Genomic DNA, 16,014 nt, shown 5'->3' with positions numbered 1-16,014 from the left:
CCTTTTCACCGAAATTATTTTTCGTCATAATTTCCTAGTCAAAATACACAGGATTATACATTGAATCCTCACGTCACTTTTCGGTGGAAATTTTCACCTGAAAGTAATTACATACGTAGCTCATGCTATTTTTTAAAAACAAAAATGTCAATCTAGAATGCTCAAGAAAATGTCAACCCTAGCTACAGTAGGTCAAGGATCCTGGATTGATATTTTATTCATTAAGAAAAAAGCATGTGTCGTGTATGCGATCATTTTCCAGTGGATTTTTCTACGGAAAAGTCATTTGAATGACAAAGTGTTTAATCTCATGTATATTGGGTGGATTTTTCTACGAAAAAGTGATTTCAATGACAAAGTGTTTAAAATAAGAAGTAACTAAGGTGGAAAAATGTATTTAAAAAAACACCATGATTTAGATCGTTTAATTTATCCAAATAAAAACATAATAGATTTGAGTCGACCCCACTGATTTCGGCCAATTCTAATAATATACATTCTTCTCGGCCCATAAAGACAAAGTAGAATTGCTTCTAAGTCTTAACAATTCAACGTGAAAGAAAGCACTCACTAAACTAGAATTATCAACATAATTTTGAGTATTTTTTTGTCCGAATCACATCATTATATAAGCCTTATTGTAATAAGTATACCAGTTATTATTGTTTTTAAAGTTTACATCAATCACCTAGCAAATACAATTCATTCATCTTCATCACAAAGGTTACGCGTCCACTTCCAAAAATATTTAACAAAAATTTTAAGACCACCACCTATATTGCATGAGATAGTTAATTAACGGCACATTTACTTTGAATGATGTGATTGCCCGGTGGATAAATCAAAGTGTGATAAAATTTGGAATAAGTATTGAAATGATGGAGGTAACTTATGTTTGCATGAATGGATTATTGGGCTACTTGCTGTTGACTTTTGTGACAATTAGCTTAAAAAAAGAGAAGCAGTGAACATCAGATGTCCAATTGGTCAAATAGTTATTGATTTGCCATTCTTTCTTCCATGGGAGGAGTGTGCGACGTACATTATTCCATCATAGGATTAATTTACGAAAAGCAGTGTTGAAATGGGATGGGATTGGTTTGTTTGACAAAACAAAAATCTCCAAGAGAATGCAATTCAGATGAATATGAATAGACAGAAAAGCAAACGCCCCTTGCAACTAATTTCTCGCTCGACTCAACCAAAATGAAGTCTTTACATGTGAAACACATTAAATATTAGCACCATAATTTATCTAAATACTCAACTAAAATAATACTTATGTATAAATCCAAAAAAGTTGATACATTTTCCTACCAACAAAATTAGCCAAACATCCCTATATTCTCCTCCATTCATAAGTAGACATGCAACTTGTATAAATGTATGTCTGAATCTACTATGAAATTTGACAAAGATAAGTGCTTGTTTTCAAAGTATTACTTGAAAATTATATTCTTCATTCTAAATTGAATACAAATCAATATTTAACAATCTTTTTACTATTTTTTTCATATTTTATGATTTATCCCGTTATTGTCTCAATAATTTCTTATATAGTTCAAATTTAAGATTGAAGTATTTGAATTTAAAAATTATTCAAATAAACTCAAAGATTTATTAATTAAGACTTAGAATTCGGAGTTTTAAATTCATCAATCCAGACGTGTCTTTAGGATATATTAATAATTTAGGGGTTTTTATTAATTATAATTTTTTAAGTTATATAGAGGGATTCATGCATTCTTCCAAAACAAAAAAAAAAAAAAAGGAAAAAAACAAGAAAATCCAAAGAGTGTGCTTATTTGGCAATTGTGGGAGGGTGGAGGGCCAAATCGAAATTAAGGACTCTTTTCACCTTACAATTTGGCGTTTTTTACATGACAAAAGCCTCCTTTTTTCCCATGAATGAATGAATGAATAAATGAATGATTCTCCTCTCTCTCTCTCTCTCTCTCCCCCCCTCTCTCTCAATTCTAATCTCATGAAATTGCTCAGAGCTGCAAGAAATCCCCCTCTACTCCATTTGTAGCAAATTCTCTATATCTCCTCTAATTTTAGGATTCCCTTTCTCTTTCTCGCGCTCCCCCTTTTTCGTATCTGAATTCCTTTGACATCAAATTTGATTCCAGTTTTGCACAGCCTAGACAAAAGATTTAGTAAAGATTCCTTTTTTAGGGTTTTCTACGGTTGAAATCGATTATTCAGCTGCAGTTTTACCCCAGATCGGTGCTTAAATTGCATTCCGTTGATAATCCGTGGGATTTGAACTGCTTCCATTTTTGTCGCCAGCAGCTGATTATTAGTATTGCTCCGGATTTCGGTTGGTCATCTTAAAATTGTTGCATTGGGGGTTAGATTTACAGGGTTTTGCGTTTGTAGTGCTTGGCAATTTCGTGCTTTTGGTTGTTCATGAATGAATTGTAGAAGGGGGTCCTCTGCTGCTTTTGTGGAGGATCCCAAGTATTGCTGTTTTCTCGGCTTATACCTGTAACAGATTTTCGCCCAATGCAAACAGGATATCCGGACATGCATTGAAAGATTTGATTATTTAGCTGGTCTTAGAGCAGGCTTGTAGATTGGTTTTGGGTGTTTCTGAATAGCAAAATAAATAATTTAAACTATTAAGTTACAATTCTAAGGAGATATGTTTGGCGGTACTGAGAGTGGGACAAATAAGCTTGGGACAGTAATGGTTCCTACTCGATTTGTGTGGCCATATGGAGGAAGAAGGGTGTTGCTTAGTGGCACTTTTACCAGGTGAATTATGCTCATTAATTTGTTAGATTAGAATTTGGTTTCAATGTTTGCGCATTTTCCATTAGTTCCTTGTATAAGATTATGATTATGATTCTGGACATTCCAGATGGCAAGACCACATACCAATGTCGCCCATGGAGGGCTGCCCCACTGTGTTTCAGGTTATCTACAACCTGACTCCCGGGTATCACCAGGTCAATACTTCACGTGACTGCATTTGTTACCTCACATTTGCGTCTTATCTCTTAGGAGTTCTGTCCAATCTTCTTGTAAAAAGCTATAGGATCATTTATACTCATATGGAGCAGGATATTTGGATGCTTATGCAGTATTGTAAATTTTCTTTTAAATAAATGACGTGTCAGTTCAAATAGTACATCATTTCAATGGTTCCTTTTGTGCCTTGATGCTGTTTTGTATATATAAAGAAACATGTCCTTTCTTCATTAACCAGGTAGTTTTCATGTTTTAGTTTAGAAAAACAAAAGTTTGAACCTCAAAACACATAAATTATAAAACTTGCACCCTCTTTAGTTAATATTCAGGTAATGTGATGTGGTGTAATGTCCATGTTGAAGAATAGTCACTTTAAACTTGAGAGAAACAAATCGACAAACTTAGCCATTGAACTCTATGACTCTTACTGTCTGGTTTACAATGTGCATAATGAAGCTTGTTTGTGTTATCTTCCTCAATTCTTTTGCATTTCTTTCCTATCTTATCTGAGATTTTATTCAGTATCTCTGGTTCTATGACTCTTACTGTCTGGTTTACAATCTGCATAATGAAGTTTGTTGTGTTATCTTCCTCAAATCTTTTTGCATTTCTTTGCTATCTTATCTGAGATTTTATTCAGTATCTCTGGTTGCTAAATATTGAGAAAATATGTTATATTATTTCATAATAACATCTCGTACTTGTAGTGTAATGATGTCTGAACTAATTGATCTAATTATTCCCATATTCTTCCCTCATTGACTTGACAAACTCATTGATCCCTTCACGTTTTTCATTACTGAGAAGATTAAACTGTTTTCTACCCGGCATTTTTCCTGATTGACTGTAACTCCTGAACATGGTACTCCGGCTATCATGAAAGCTACATTTTCTTATAAAGGTTGTTTGAAATTGATCCTTTGATGGCTCTTAAACAAACAACTAGGTTATGCACACACAGAAAAGAAAAAGAAAAAAAAAGCAAGGAAAAAGATCAGGTGCAATGTTCTACTATTAAATTCTTCATTTGGATCTGTAGGAATCTATTTGACAATATACGATGGTTCTAAGACTTTGGCAGGTGCAAATTCTTTGTTTTCTTCATTCTCTTTTACATTGAGCTGCATGACGGATTTGTTGATTGCTTTTGTGGGGGGAAGATGGCATTACATATAATGAGGGCTGGAAAGTCACTGGAGTTTATCAGATTGGTGGTTGATGTATCCCATAAAAGCCAGTGATTAATAGGAAAAAGATAATAGCTGCCTTCTGGATTTCTATATAGTCCTTAAACAATATCTTAGTTTTCCCTCAATGTTTTTCATATTCATGCAATAACTGAGAATAATTATTATGCTCATTATCTAGCATTGCTTTGATTCGCTCAAGCTAATGGGTAACCTGAGGAACTGAAGCAAATTTTTCTTAAAATATTTAAGAATACTGTTGTAAGCCATTGAAAGTATGCATCTACTAGAGCATAAGGGCTTCAAGATCTGTTCTTCTGATAATTGTTTGAGAAGTTCATGCAAAGAGTTGTAGATCCAAGGAACTAAGTCCTATATGGTGATGCATTCTGGGATATATTTCATGCTTGTAACCTAGTTTTTGTTTTGAACCTTATTAGTGGAATCCATTTGATACTTTTTACCTGCAATCCTTTTCCTGGCTATGTAAATCTTTGTGAACAGTCCATGCATAGAGATGGTAGCTCAATTGTGAATGGTATTTTCAGGTTAATCCCTGTGGGCTTAGATTGCAAAACATGATAGGTGAAATAAGACCTGCTAGCATCACTTATTCAAGGGAAGCATCTTGCTCTCTGATGTTCCCTGCTTTTTCTATTTCCGTGTGTCAATCTGCGAACTTTCATCTTGTTTAAAGACATAAGTTACTGTTTCTTTTCTGTCTAATTCTCTTCTTATCTCCTTTGTCCCTAAGAGTTATTATCTTCCATATCTCAGCCAACATCGCCATTGCCTTTCTTTTCGAGTTATTCTGTGAAGCTTTAATATTAAGGTTGTTAAAGTATTTGGAAGAGTGGCAAAGTTGTAGTTGTTTTGATCTCATGTCAAGACCCTTAATTGTGTTATATTGGGTGCATGGATGGTTGATGGAGCAAGAATTTTATTTAAATGTTATGACATTGCTTCAAGTATTTGAATCCTTTAGAGGTTTGACAATTGCGATGTTAAAAAGCTGTGTATGGTTTTAGATATAAATAATTAAAAGTACCTCATATCTTGCATTCTTGATTAGGTGTGCTGTTAAAGAGCCTCTCAAGTATCATGAAATATTATTTTATAAGTCAGATAAATGAATGTCAAAATTAGGAAAACATCTACTGTTGAACTTAATCTTGAACTTTGCAACTGTGTTGCCTCCTTGTTCTTTGGAAAAAGCTTCTCATTTGCAATTCATCAAAATTTTCTTTTGATTTGTGAGCTGGATTTCTTGTTTTAGAGCTTGTTTTTATATACTGTCCTACTCCAAAAATTTCCTTATGGTGGTTTGTTTGCCTTATCTATATACAGTACAAATTTTTTGTTGATGGTGAATGGAAGCATGATGAGCATCAACCTTTTGTAAGCGGAAATTATGGAGTAGTGAACACTATTTACTTGCCCAGGGAACCTGATACAATTCCTGCAGTTTTCAGCACCGAGATTGCTGGTAGATCTAACATGGATGTAGACAGTGATCCTTTTCTGCCGGTTTGATTCTTCCTCTTGTGCTTAGTATATTTACTTTAGGTTATGTTCTTTAGATTTTAGCCGTCTCTGGTTCTATATTGTTTTTTCAGGATCATGTCCTTTATGTGTGCTTTTTCAATTGCTTTTTTCCCCTCTTCCTTTCACTTTTCTGTGTTTGATAACCTAGCTCAACAGAATATGGACCAATAGTCCTTAAGGCGCACTATAGCTCTGTTGAATCTGATTGTTACTTAATTAGTTTGAAGAAGAGTGCATCATCATTGTACTCTAACTGTGACATGTATCACTGGCTCGTGTTCTATTTCCGCAAAGATCTCACATGTTTAGATGATACCTTGCAGGAGGCCATTTCAAGTACATCACAGGCTGAAATAGAGTTATCTCGAAATCGTGTATCTGTATTTTTGACCTCGCATACTGCGTATGAGTTGCTTCCTGAGTCTGGCAAGGTTTCATTATCTACTTGTCTCTATTATGAGTTTTAACCAGTAATATGTTGGGCCTTGGGGACTTGCTGAGAGATTGGCAAGAGACTTCCTTTGTAATCTGCTTTTTTTCTTGGTTATATTCAGTTTTTATTGTCACAAATAGGAAGGAAAAAAAAAAAAAAAGAAAAGCTTTTGTAGCTAATAGCTAAACCTCCTGTGACAGGTGATTGCCTTGGATATAAAATTACCAGTCAAACAAGCATTTCACATTCTTCATGAACAGGTAAATGTGCTTTCTCGTGTATGAGTTCCATTTTCTTTTAAGTTTCTTTTGGAAGTTCTTCTGTTTCTATTTCGTTAATAAGAAATTGCATGTCATACCAAACGTGTATTCTAACTTTGGTCTATAAGACTCGAGATCATGTGAATGGAGGTATATGTTCCTGAAACAGTGAAAGAGAGAAATGTACGCTGTGCAGATTTTTATGGACATTTATAATTCTGAAGTTCTTTGGGGTTTGTCTTCCGAAGAGAGATAAGAGTAGGGCCAGTAGGCTAAAGGAATTTGAGATAAAAGCAAGTATGCATATTTCGTAGTGCTTTCTCCTCATTTTGATATTCTCGTGCACTATTTTGTTTCTACATGGTACTGACCTTGCCTATTTCTTAAAACTTAAATAATTGAAGTTCTACATTCCATGTACCCTTGACTAAATGGGATTGAGGTTTATTATGAGTGCTGATTCCAATTCATAATTGATCCCATTGACCACAAATTAATTGTACTTTTCTTTTCTTGTTTCTGGAGGAACTCTCATCGACTAGGACTAGTTTTCTTTGATTTGTCTATATGTGACCCAAGCACGTTCAGGTGCCTGAAGAGCATATTTTATCAAGTGATGTGTTAATTGCCTTTACTAAGAAGGGTAATCTGGGACAGAAATGATGTATGGTATGGGGTAGGCATTCTGCAAATTGAGCAACTAAGTCGAACAAGAACTTAACAAGAGACTGAGGGTAGTAAGTATTTGAGCTGAAGTCCATAATGCATGTATATCTAGTTTTAGTTATTCACACTCACTCTGGTGCACAGAAACTCATCTGTCACATGTTCACATATATATGGACCTGGGGATATGCTCCTCATTGTTATGCCCGTATTTTGATGGATCTAAATGCCCTAGCCTGCTTTCTAATGACAAGAATGTTTTTGTCGTGCTGTGAATCTTGATGATTGCTCTGGTGGTGAAAACTTCTGGAAGTTTTAATGAACGACAGGCTTGGAAATCATAGTTAATAGACATCAATCTTGCTGCTTATGTCTACAATGATCTTATCATAGTTGAGACTATCTAAAGACTAAGGGAAAAGAAGGTGTTGATCATTGTGAACATCAACTATCAGTTGGCAATGTGGAGATGAAAATCTCTTGTAGACGAAAAGCAAGACAACATCGTTATCAGTCTTTGATCCTTCTCCTTTTCTTATTCTTAACCTGTGGTCCATCATGTAAGTGGTAGAGAAGTCTGATCAATGGCAGAAAGCCAATGAAGGCCATTAGTGGATGGTCGGTAGCCCATTACAACTCAAATTAGCTGACATAAGATTTTTACATGCTGATATGTGTATCCAGTTTGGTGCTTTTCAGTTGTGGGTTACCTAAAACTTTGGTTCCAGCTCCAGTGATGGAAACTATGAACATTTTGTGTTGAAGTTTTGGTGAATTGGCTCTGTGGTCAGGAGTACTGTTTTTTGGTCTTCTTCCATTTAAGAGGTCAAGAAACTTTTGCATCCATACTATTTGGACTTGGAAAAGGCCCGAATAAACTTCATTTTGATATCAGAGTTTTGGTCATTCAAATCACAACCTTTAGGATATCTCGCTAAGCCACTTTACTATTGTCCTCTTTATTACGCATATTTCTCACAGTGTTGAACTGGTTCCACTTTCTCTTCTATTTAATTATTTATTATTGTTATTATCATTATTATTTTTTGGCAATCAAATTATCTTCTTTGGTTCAACTATTGGTAATTTTTACTTGTTATGAAATGATTAAATAAATGTTTTCTTAATAAAGTAAAAGAGTTAGCATGCCATCGAGTGTGCCCAACTTACGGCTACTAACTTATTGCAACAGTTGTAAATTACCCCGTGCACAGACACACATGTACACTCTTACATATGAGATGTCTAGTAGATTTAAAACATGTTCATTTGTTGCTGAGACTATTTCTTTCCTTTTTCTTGCCATTTATTCCTCTTCCATGTATTTCATGAAAGCATATTTTACGTTCTATTCCAATTCTTGCTTCTACTTACCAGGCCCAGATATGATCTTATTTAGCAAAGCTGTTTGCAGGGAATATCTGTTGCTCCTTTGTGGGATTTCTGCAAGGCTCAGTTTGTTGGAATTCTTAGTGCATCAGATTTCGTTTTAATACTTAGAGAGGTATATCGAACTCTATTGTTTCTTCAGATTGTTTGTTATTAAGGAGACAACTTTAATGGGGTGAAATGGTCAATAACTTGTTAACGAGATTGCTTATTTATACTCATTGAATTTTTCTTTATTTTCGTCTGATCCATGCTGAAACTAACATTTCTACTTGGTGTTGATGTTATGCGTTTTTGGAGTAAAATATGAATGCTTTCTTATTCAGAAAAAAATCAAAGTTATGCTACAAATTGCCCGTTCTCGGATTCCTTATTGATTTCTGGTTCTTTTGAATTCAAGTATGGATTTATTAGAGATTTTAATCAGACGTGTTAACATGCTGTGCTTCATCAGACTGCTTGAAGATGGGTATAAAGAGATTTTACTTGATTGTTTATGCTTGTTATGAATATGCGAGAAGGTGCCAATTATTTCTGTTTAAAATGGAGCAATGCAAAATGCATGCCTTGCTCGATAAGGAAGGAAGACTACAAGGCAGTTGAAGTTGAGGTGGTAGAAGGGGGTGGAGACCTCCTCTGGTTATACTTCTTTCAGTCGCTTCCTGCTCTTTTTTGGGAGTTGAAAGACAATCAATCATTCAGTTTTGCTTGTTAACCTCGACAGAATTCTTAACTAAAAAGAAAAAGGATTTTGATGATTTATGAAACTGGAAAAAAAAAAAGCTTTCTTTCTTTACCCCATTGTTTTCTATAGCACGCCTTCGTCCTCTTTTCACTGCTCCTATTACCAGAAAGAGTTTGAGAAGAAGTTATAGGTTGGCCATGGGAACTGTATCATGGCCTACGAAGTTATATTTTCTTCTCTTTTTCCAATTGCCACTTATGATGTATTGCTCTTGCTATGCTTCTGTTTCGCTTTATTTTGGTTTGTTTTGCTTTTTGCTTTTTGTTTTTCTCCCCTCCTGCTGTGGTCATGCTTGAAGAACTTAAGGTATTATATCTAAATGTTGGACTCCAGCTTGGGAATCATGGATCTAACTTGACAGAGGAAGAACTTGAGACACATACTATATCTGCCTGGAAGGAGGGGAAAGCACATCTCAACAGACATAGTGCTGGAAATTTGAGATCACATTCAAGGCATCTTGTCCATGTAAGCAACTTATGGGCACTTATAAATTTCCTTAACATAATTAGCTGGTCTATGATTTCCTGTGTGTTTCCATCTTGTCATACAGACATTTCAATTGCTTGCCATACGTGCATGCATGCATACACAGTCACATACATATATGCATGTAGATAAAAGTTATGAGAATTTGTACTAGTTTGACAAACAGGATTTCATTCATTTCAGCTATTTTTATTGACTGAATCAAACCAAAAAATTGGAAAGCATGAATTGGAATTATCTGGAATTCCTTTTACCTAGAATGACCATTTCATGTGTCAAATTGGGAATAATGTTCACCATGTAGCTGAAGGTATGACAAGGTTATATGGCTGCAACAAAGAATGGTTATCTTAAACCAACATGAACAGGGTATACGAGAAGCATTATGATGATGTAGTTTGGCACAAATCATTCACTACTTTTATTCTCTACCTGCATAACGAAACTTTCTTCCAAAGATGCCTCTGGACAGCATAGAGTAGGTTTCTGGAATGTGCTGGTTTTTAATTGTCATAGTTTTTTTTTTCCTATGAAAGAAATCTTATATTTCAAAATCTGGTTCTTGCATTTTGGACAGTGCATGAAGAGAGTCAAGTCCAATTTGTTTCTGATACTTTGTGTTGCCTTGTGCATTTTCGTGGAACCATTCCACCTGTTTTCTTAACGTTAACATAATTATCTTCACATTGATGTCCACAAAATATAGGCTGGGCCATACGATTCTCTGAAAGATGTTGCCTTGAAACTTCTGCAAAATAAGGTGTCTACTGTTCCTATCATTCACTCTTCATCACAGGATGGTTCATACCCCCAGCTGCTACACCTGGCTTCCCTATCTGGAATACTTAAATGTGAGCAATGCATTTTTGTTGCTTTAAATAGCCTCAAATATCGTTTGACCTTTTGACTAATGTACTAAAAATTTCTAGGCATATGCCGGCATTTCAAGCATTCTTCTAGTTCTTTGCCTATCCTTCAGCAACCAATATCTTCATTTCCTTTGGGTACTTGGGTTCCAAAAATTGGGGAATCAAATGGAAAACCTATTGCTATGCTACGACCAAATGCCTCATTAGGTGCTGCTCTGTCACTGTTAATTCAAGGTACTATTTCATCCGCTTGGTGCATTTATGTATTTGTTCTCCAATTGGAGTTAAAAGTTTTAATTTTGTCAACTACGACTTGGTTGTCAGCCTCACTTTCTTCTTTTGCATCTGATGCTTTTCTTGAAGGCTTTAGGTTGATTTCCCTTTTCCAAGAAATCCTGAACATATCTACTCAATCTTATTTATGGCATCTTATGATTATTTTTGTTATAACTAAGCTAGCAAGTTTGAATTTCTGAAATAACTGGGTTATTTTCTTCCGTAATGATACTCTATTGTTAAGGGTTTATTCGTGTTTATGAAATCTGATGTTTAAAAGTGTCGCCTAAATCCCAACGCTTTTGTGTTACAGCTGATGTCAGCTCCATACCGGTAGTGGATGAGAATGATTCATTGGTGGATGTATATTGTCGAAGGTTATACTATATTCTTTCTTCTGGTCCCTGCATTAAGAGCATATTTGAATTTTTCCACTTTGAGTCTGATTACACCTTTCTTAAGGTCTCTTTGTCATTTTGTATTTCAGCGATATTACTGCTTTGGCAAAAGACAGAGCATATACACAAGTTCGTCTTGATGACTTGAGTATCCATCAGGTAGTTTCTTTGTCTCACAAGATGAAGTCATGCTCCGTTAGTTCTAACTTGAGCCTAAGAACGTACTCTCAAGGATTACTTTTTACTGCATTCTCTTATCCTTACAGAAAAGTCAGAGTTTTTAGCAAATAGAGGAGGTAGGAAATTTTATGTTTTTGTTAGGAAGATTTGTTTTCTTTGAATGTCTTCATGATGATGCTTATCCAAGTTGTATAACTACAAACGACGCCTACATCCAAAGAAGGCCGTCATCAAATTCTTGAACCTATAGAAGGAACCGAGAGAGGTAATAAAAGTTGAACTGAGGAGAACATATTACTTTGTTTGCAGTACTGGAATGCATAAAGCAAGTAGAAATTAATGGTGCCTTCTGCATCTAAGCCCAATTATTTACTTAGTTTTTCTATGGATGGAGTTGGTTCTTTCTTTGGACTTGAAAAACCTTTAATTTAACCTCGTCTAGAATTTCAAAAAAGGAGACAAATGATAGGATAGTGATAATTTCAAGAAGTCTCTCTTCCCAGGATTTCTGCTTCTACCAAACAGCATGATAATAGGCTTGAGGATGCTGGGACAAGTATGCAGATGAAACATCAATACTATCCTCTGCTATATATCATGACTAAATTCAGCAGCATTTATATTGGACATTAAATATGCATGCAACCTTTTCCTTATACCTGTTGTGGTTTAATGTATTGCTCCCTCTGTCCCAAGTTCATCAATCTTATTTTCTTCTAGGATAGATGGTGCTCTTGGCTTGACTTTGTCCTTTTCCTAAAATGGTCCCCTAAAAAATTACCTTCTTGCTTAAAATAATGATGTGACACCACTAATTCTCAATTACTTCTTTGAGGGAAGAATGTAAACACACACCAAAAAATTTCACTTTTTCAACCTGATCAGAATCCTGTGTCCAATCAAACTGGACAATTGAAAATGGGATAGAGAGAGTATTAAACTGTATTTATTTCAGAAGAATGTGACTATCTATGCAATCTGACGGGGATAGTTTATGCATATAGGAATAGATGGGTTAAGTATTCTTGAAATCACTAACTAAAATACCTTGTGTAGGTTCCTTTCTTTTCCAGACCTATTATCTATAAGTGTTAGTTTATATTCTTATAGTTTCACTTAACAAAATAGTTTAACCAAAGAGATTGCTGACCAGAAAACTCAACAGCAGTCTGCTTTTGGTCTTTCTAACTTTAGTTGATGTGATCTTTATTCTGATTCTGGCATTTGGAAATCTGTTGTGAATTAATGTTAAAGGGCCCTTGGTTTGACGATCTTATTCTATATCATGTATGCCATCTAACAACCTAAGGTGTTTATTGTTTATATAGGCCCTACAACTGGGACAAGATGCAATCTCTCCCCGTGGCTTTTTCAATGGACAAAGGTGTCAGATGTGTTTGAGGTCTGATCCTTTGCAGAAAGTAATGGAGCGGCTGTCAATCCCTGGTAATTACTTTTCATCTTTTGCTTTTTTAATTTGGCATTTAAACTTTTAACATTAAATCATGCTTAGGAACTTCCAACTAATTTATTTCTGTAGTATTCTTTTACCGAGCAACATTTTACTTGATATTTTTTATTAGACTGTCATGAGCAGAGGAACTTCTGCCACCAGCCACCAGGGCACCTTGTTCATCCTTGAGCCACTTCTGTGATAACAAAAGAACATCTAATTGTTTTACCAGAGGACTGAGATGCATTACGTAGTTATATTGTGTGAACAGACTTTTGGTGCCAACTAATATATTAGTGGTGATGATTATATGATGATGAAAAGACAACTTACACGACTCTACATATGGGGAGGGGTTGGGAATGGATGTAGGCTTGCTTGTTACTGACATCGATTTTAGCATCAAAGTTTTCTGCCACAAAAGCGCTGTGGTTCTATTTGTGTGCATATGTACCATCACAATGTATACAGGTATGTGTATGTCTGTCTTTGTAATCACCAGCATAATCACGATTTTTCCTGAATGAAAATTCAGTACTTCAACATGCTGATATTCTCAGCAGACTGGTGTTTCGACGCATTTGAAGAGCTCCTACAAATATTTCTCACCATCTCTCAACCTACATGCATATGATGTGTTGTGTGTGGGTAGCGGAGTGTGCCCCCCTCTTTCCCCACTTGTTGCCAGTTGTCTGAGGCAGTTTTTATCTGTTATCTGCTTTAATTATATTCTCCAGTAAATAAACAATATCAGTTTGTTCTGGGACAATATACACTTTTCTAGAGACTCTCAAATAACTCATTCCAGGGGTCAGAAGAGTTGTAATAGTGGAGGCTGGAAGTAAGCGCGTGGAAGGCATCATTTCACTGAGCGATGTGTTCAGCTTCTTGCTTGGTTAGGGCCCAAAAAAAAATGAAAAAGAAAAAGCTTCTTGAAGGGATCCGATGACACACTTCTTGCAAGTGGATTAGGCTCATGCTTCAAAGCCCTGTTTCATTCAGGACATCCAACAAAATGGAGAAAAAATTATCTGTAAATAAGAAGATTCACTTTCCTTTACTCTTTATATTGATTTTAGTGGTGCAGTCTCCCTGTGGTTACAGCCACAGAGTGTCTATTCCCATCGACCAAATGAGGCAATGGAGAGGAATCTGTTTGTAGCACCTCATGGCTCATGATGCAGGTGCAATGTCCATAGAAAGGTTGTTAGTATATCTTGTTTAGGTAGGGAACTAACTTGTCAATTTTTGAAGTAGGATCTGCATCAGGCGTCGTATTTCCTGATTAAAATATGCTTCTTTAGCATATACAGTTACATGGTCATCAATCATCCACTTTCAAGTTGATATAATGCTTAAAAATTCAACCAAGTGGCTGTTCCATTCTGATTGACAAAGAGGATGCTAGACCTGGAAAGTATCAGCTTGGGAGTTGGGATCATGTCTCTTAGAGACACTCTGGATGTACAATTTTATTCCGGTCTTAATATTTTAGTTGAAAAATGCAGTCAGGTGTTGGAGCATACGAGTGTATGATGGATGGTAATTCATATTACTGGGAAATCTTGCTGCATAGCATTCGCTACTTGGTGGTGTTGTCTGCACACGATGTTCTGTTCATCCAAGACCTTTTGTTGACGGAAGCTTGCAAAATTGATGGTCCTTGTGTTCCTAACATTTTCTGCTTTGCAGTAGCTTTATTGATTTGATCATGCAATACTTAGCTTTAAAGTTCATAAAATCTGTACTGAAATTTATACTGTCATCATATGAACAAGATTTTATATTGAGTTGTATCATTGGTTGCTGAGTGAGAAGATGATAAAGAAAAGGTAGTGAGAATGAGATATGAGACAGAATGGAGAGGAATTAATGGCAATTGCAGCAGGTGATGCCTCTTAAGATAATCTGACCTTTGATATTAGAGAACAAATCGGAGTTAAAAGTTGCAAGTTGCATTATAATACAAGTGTCAGAATTCTTTTCTAGTCTTCATCTCTTTGGTATCATCAACTTTAACATTCTGAAACTTTGACAACTTAATCCACTTGTCTAACCAACTGAACTTTAACTTTTCCGTTTGTGAAAATTTAAATTTTAGGTGACTTTTGTTTTGCATGTTATTCCTCAGAAATTTCTACAACACTCATATAGGATGCTGTTGGATCTTGGTAATTATCGAAATCAATTCATTTCATTATTCTGTTTTGAGTTTTGTCTATTCCAATCAGGTATTTTCAGTCTAATCCAACTAACATAATTAATTTACTTCAATTAAATTAATTGAATCCAAAATTACTTGAGTACATTAGTTAATTAATTTTCAGAACCATTCAATTCAATATGAAGTGAATTATTTCTTGACATGAATCGGTTTAAGGGATTGTCTTCTCCCGAGTTTGATATTATTACACGTAGAGCCTCCATGGTTTGAAAAATTACATTTAGTATTCTTAATTTTTGTTTTTGTCTAATAAATAGATTCTTTTCTTAGTCAGAATTAATAAAATTTGCATATATTAGCAAAAAAGTTGAATGAAAATTTATATATACCTCAGTTGACTTATTATTCGATTGCATGTCAAATAAATCTTTTATGATCAACTACCCTTATAAGGGTGAAAATATACGTTTTTTCCACACACATTAGCGTGTGAAGATATATAAGAATAATTTAATGGAAAAAAGATTTATTTAACTTGTAATATGTCAGTAATAAGTTATCAACGGTAAATATAGATTTTCATTCCACTTTTTTTTGTTTATATCAACAAATTTGGTCAATCTTTACTAACGAATAGATCTATTTATTAGATAAAAACAAACGTTGGGAGCTCTAAATATTTCACACTATTGAGGGTCTATGTGTAATTATATCAAATTCATGAGAGGACAATATAATTATCCCTTTACTTAATAATAAAATAATTGTATCATTGAGTTGGGGACAAGTTAAAAGATTAGCTCTCCTCCCCGTAGATTCAATTTAGTGATAATCATGGACTCATAACTCCTGTGACTTCGATGACAATGATCGTCAAATTAATTAGTTATGTTTGGGATTAACCCCTTAATTCCAACAACTTATTTAATCATGATTGGTTGGTGTCATGAAAATCTATCTCTAAGTCAAGTTGGAGAACTTTTG

General features: G+C 35.0%; 1 protein-coding gene across 1 annotated transcript; it reads left to right on the top strand.

Annotated features, from left to right (window-relative positions):
* On the top strand, positions 1,911–14,602 carry LOC105168908 (sucrose nonfermenting 4-like protein). Its single transcript, XM_011089103.2, has 13 exons — positions 1,911–2,760; positions 2,867–2,954; positions 5,511–5,690; positions 6,032–6,139; positions 6,342–6,401; positions 8,482–8,571; positions 9,535–9,669; positions 10,397–10,541; positions 10,620–10,793; positions 11,149–11,212; positions 11,323–11,392; positions 12,742–12,859; positions 13,675–14,602. The coding sequence occupies exons 1-13, from the start codon at positions 2,648–2,650 to the stop codon at positions 13,764–13,766; spliced, it is 1,437 nt and encodes a 478-aa protein (XP_011087405.1). The 5' UTR covers positions 1,911–2,647; the 3' UTR covers positions 13,767–14,602.

The sequence above is a fragment of the Sesamum indicum genome, linkage group LG8 (genome assembly GCF_000512975.1).
Source record: "Sesamum indicum cultivar Zhongzhi No. 13 linkage group LG8, S_indicum_v1.0, whole genome shotgun sequence".
Classification (NCBI taxonomy): domain Eukaryota; kingdom Viridiplantae; phylum Streptophyta; class Magnoliopsida; order Lamiales; family Pedaliaceae; genus Sesamum; species Sesamum indicum.
This window is presented reverse-complemented; position numbering and strand designations above follow the sequence as displayed.

Excerpts from the sequence above, each read along its gene's own strand:
- LOC105168908 (XM_011089103.2), top strand. The coding sequence starts at position 2,648 with ATGTTTGGCGGTACTGAGAGTGGGACAAATAAGCTTGGGACAGTAATG. Across the intron at positions 6,140-6,341 it reads TGCTTCCTGAGTCTGGCAAG|GTGATTGCCTTGGATATAAA; the intron begins GTTTCATTATCT and ends CTCCTGTGACAG. Across the intron at positions 10,794-11,148 it reads TCTGTCACTGTTAATTCAAG|CTGATGTCAGCTCCATACCG; the intron begins GTACTATTTCAT and ends TTTGTGTTACAG.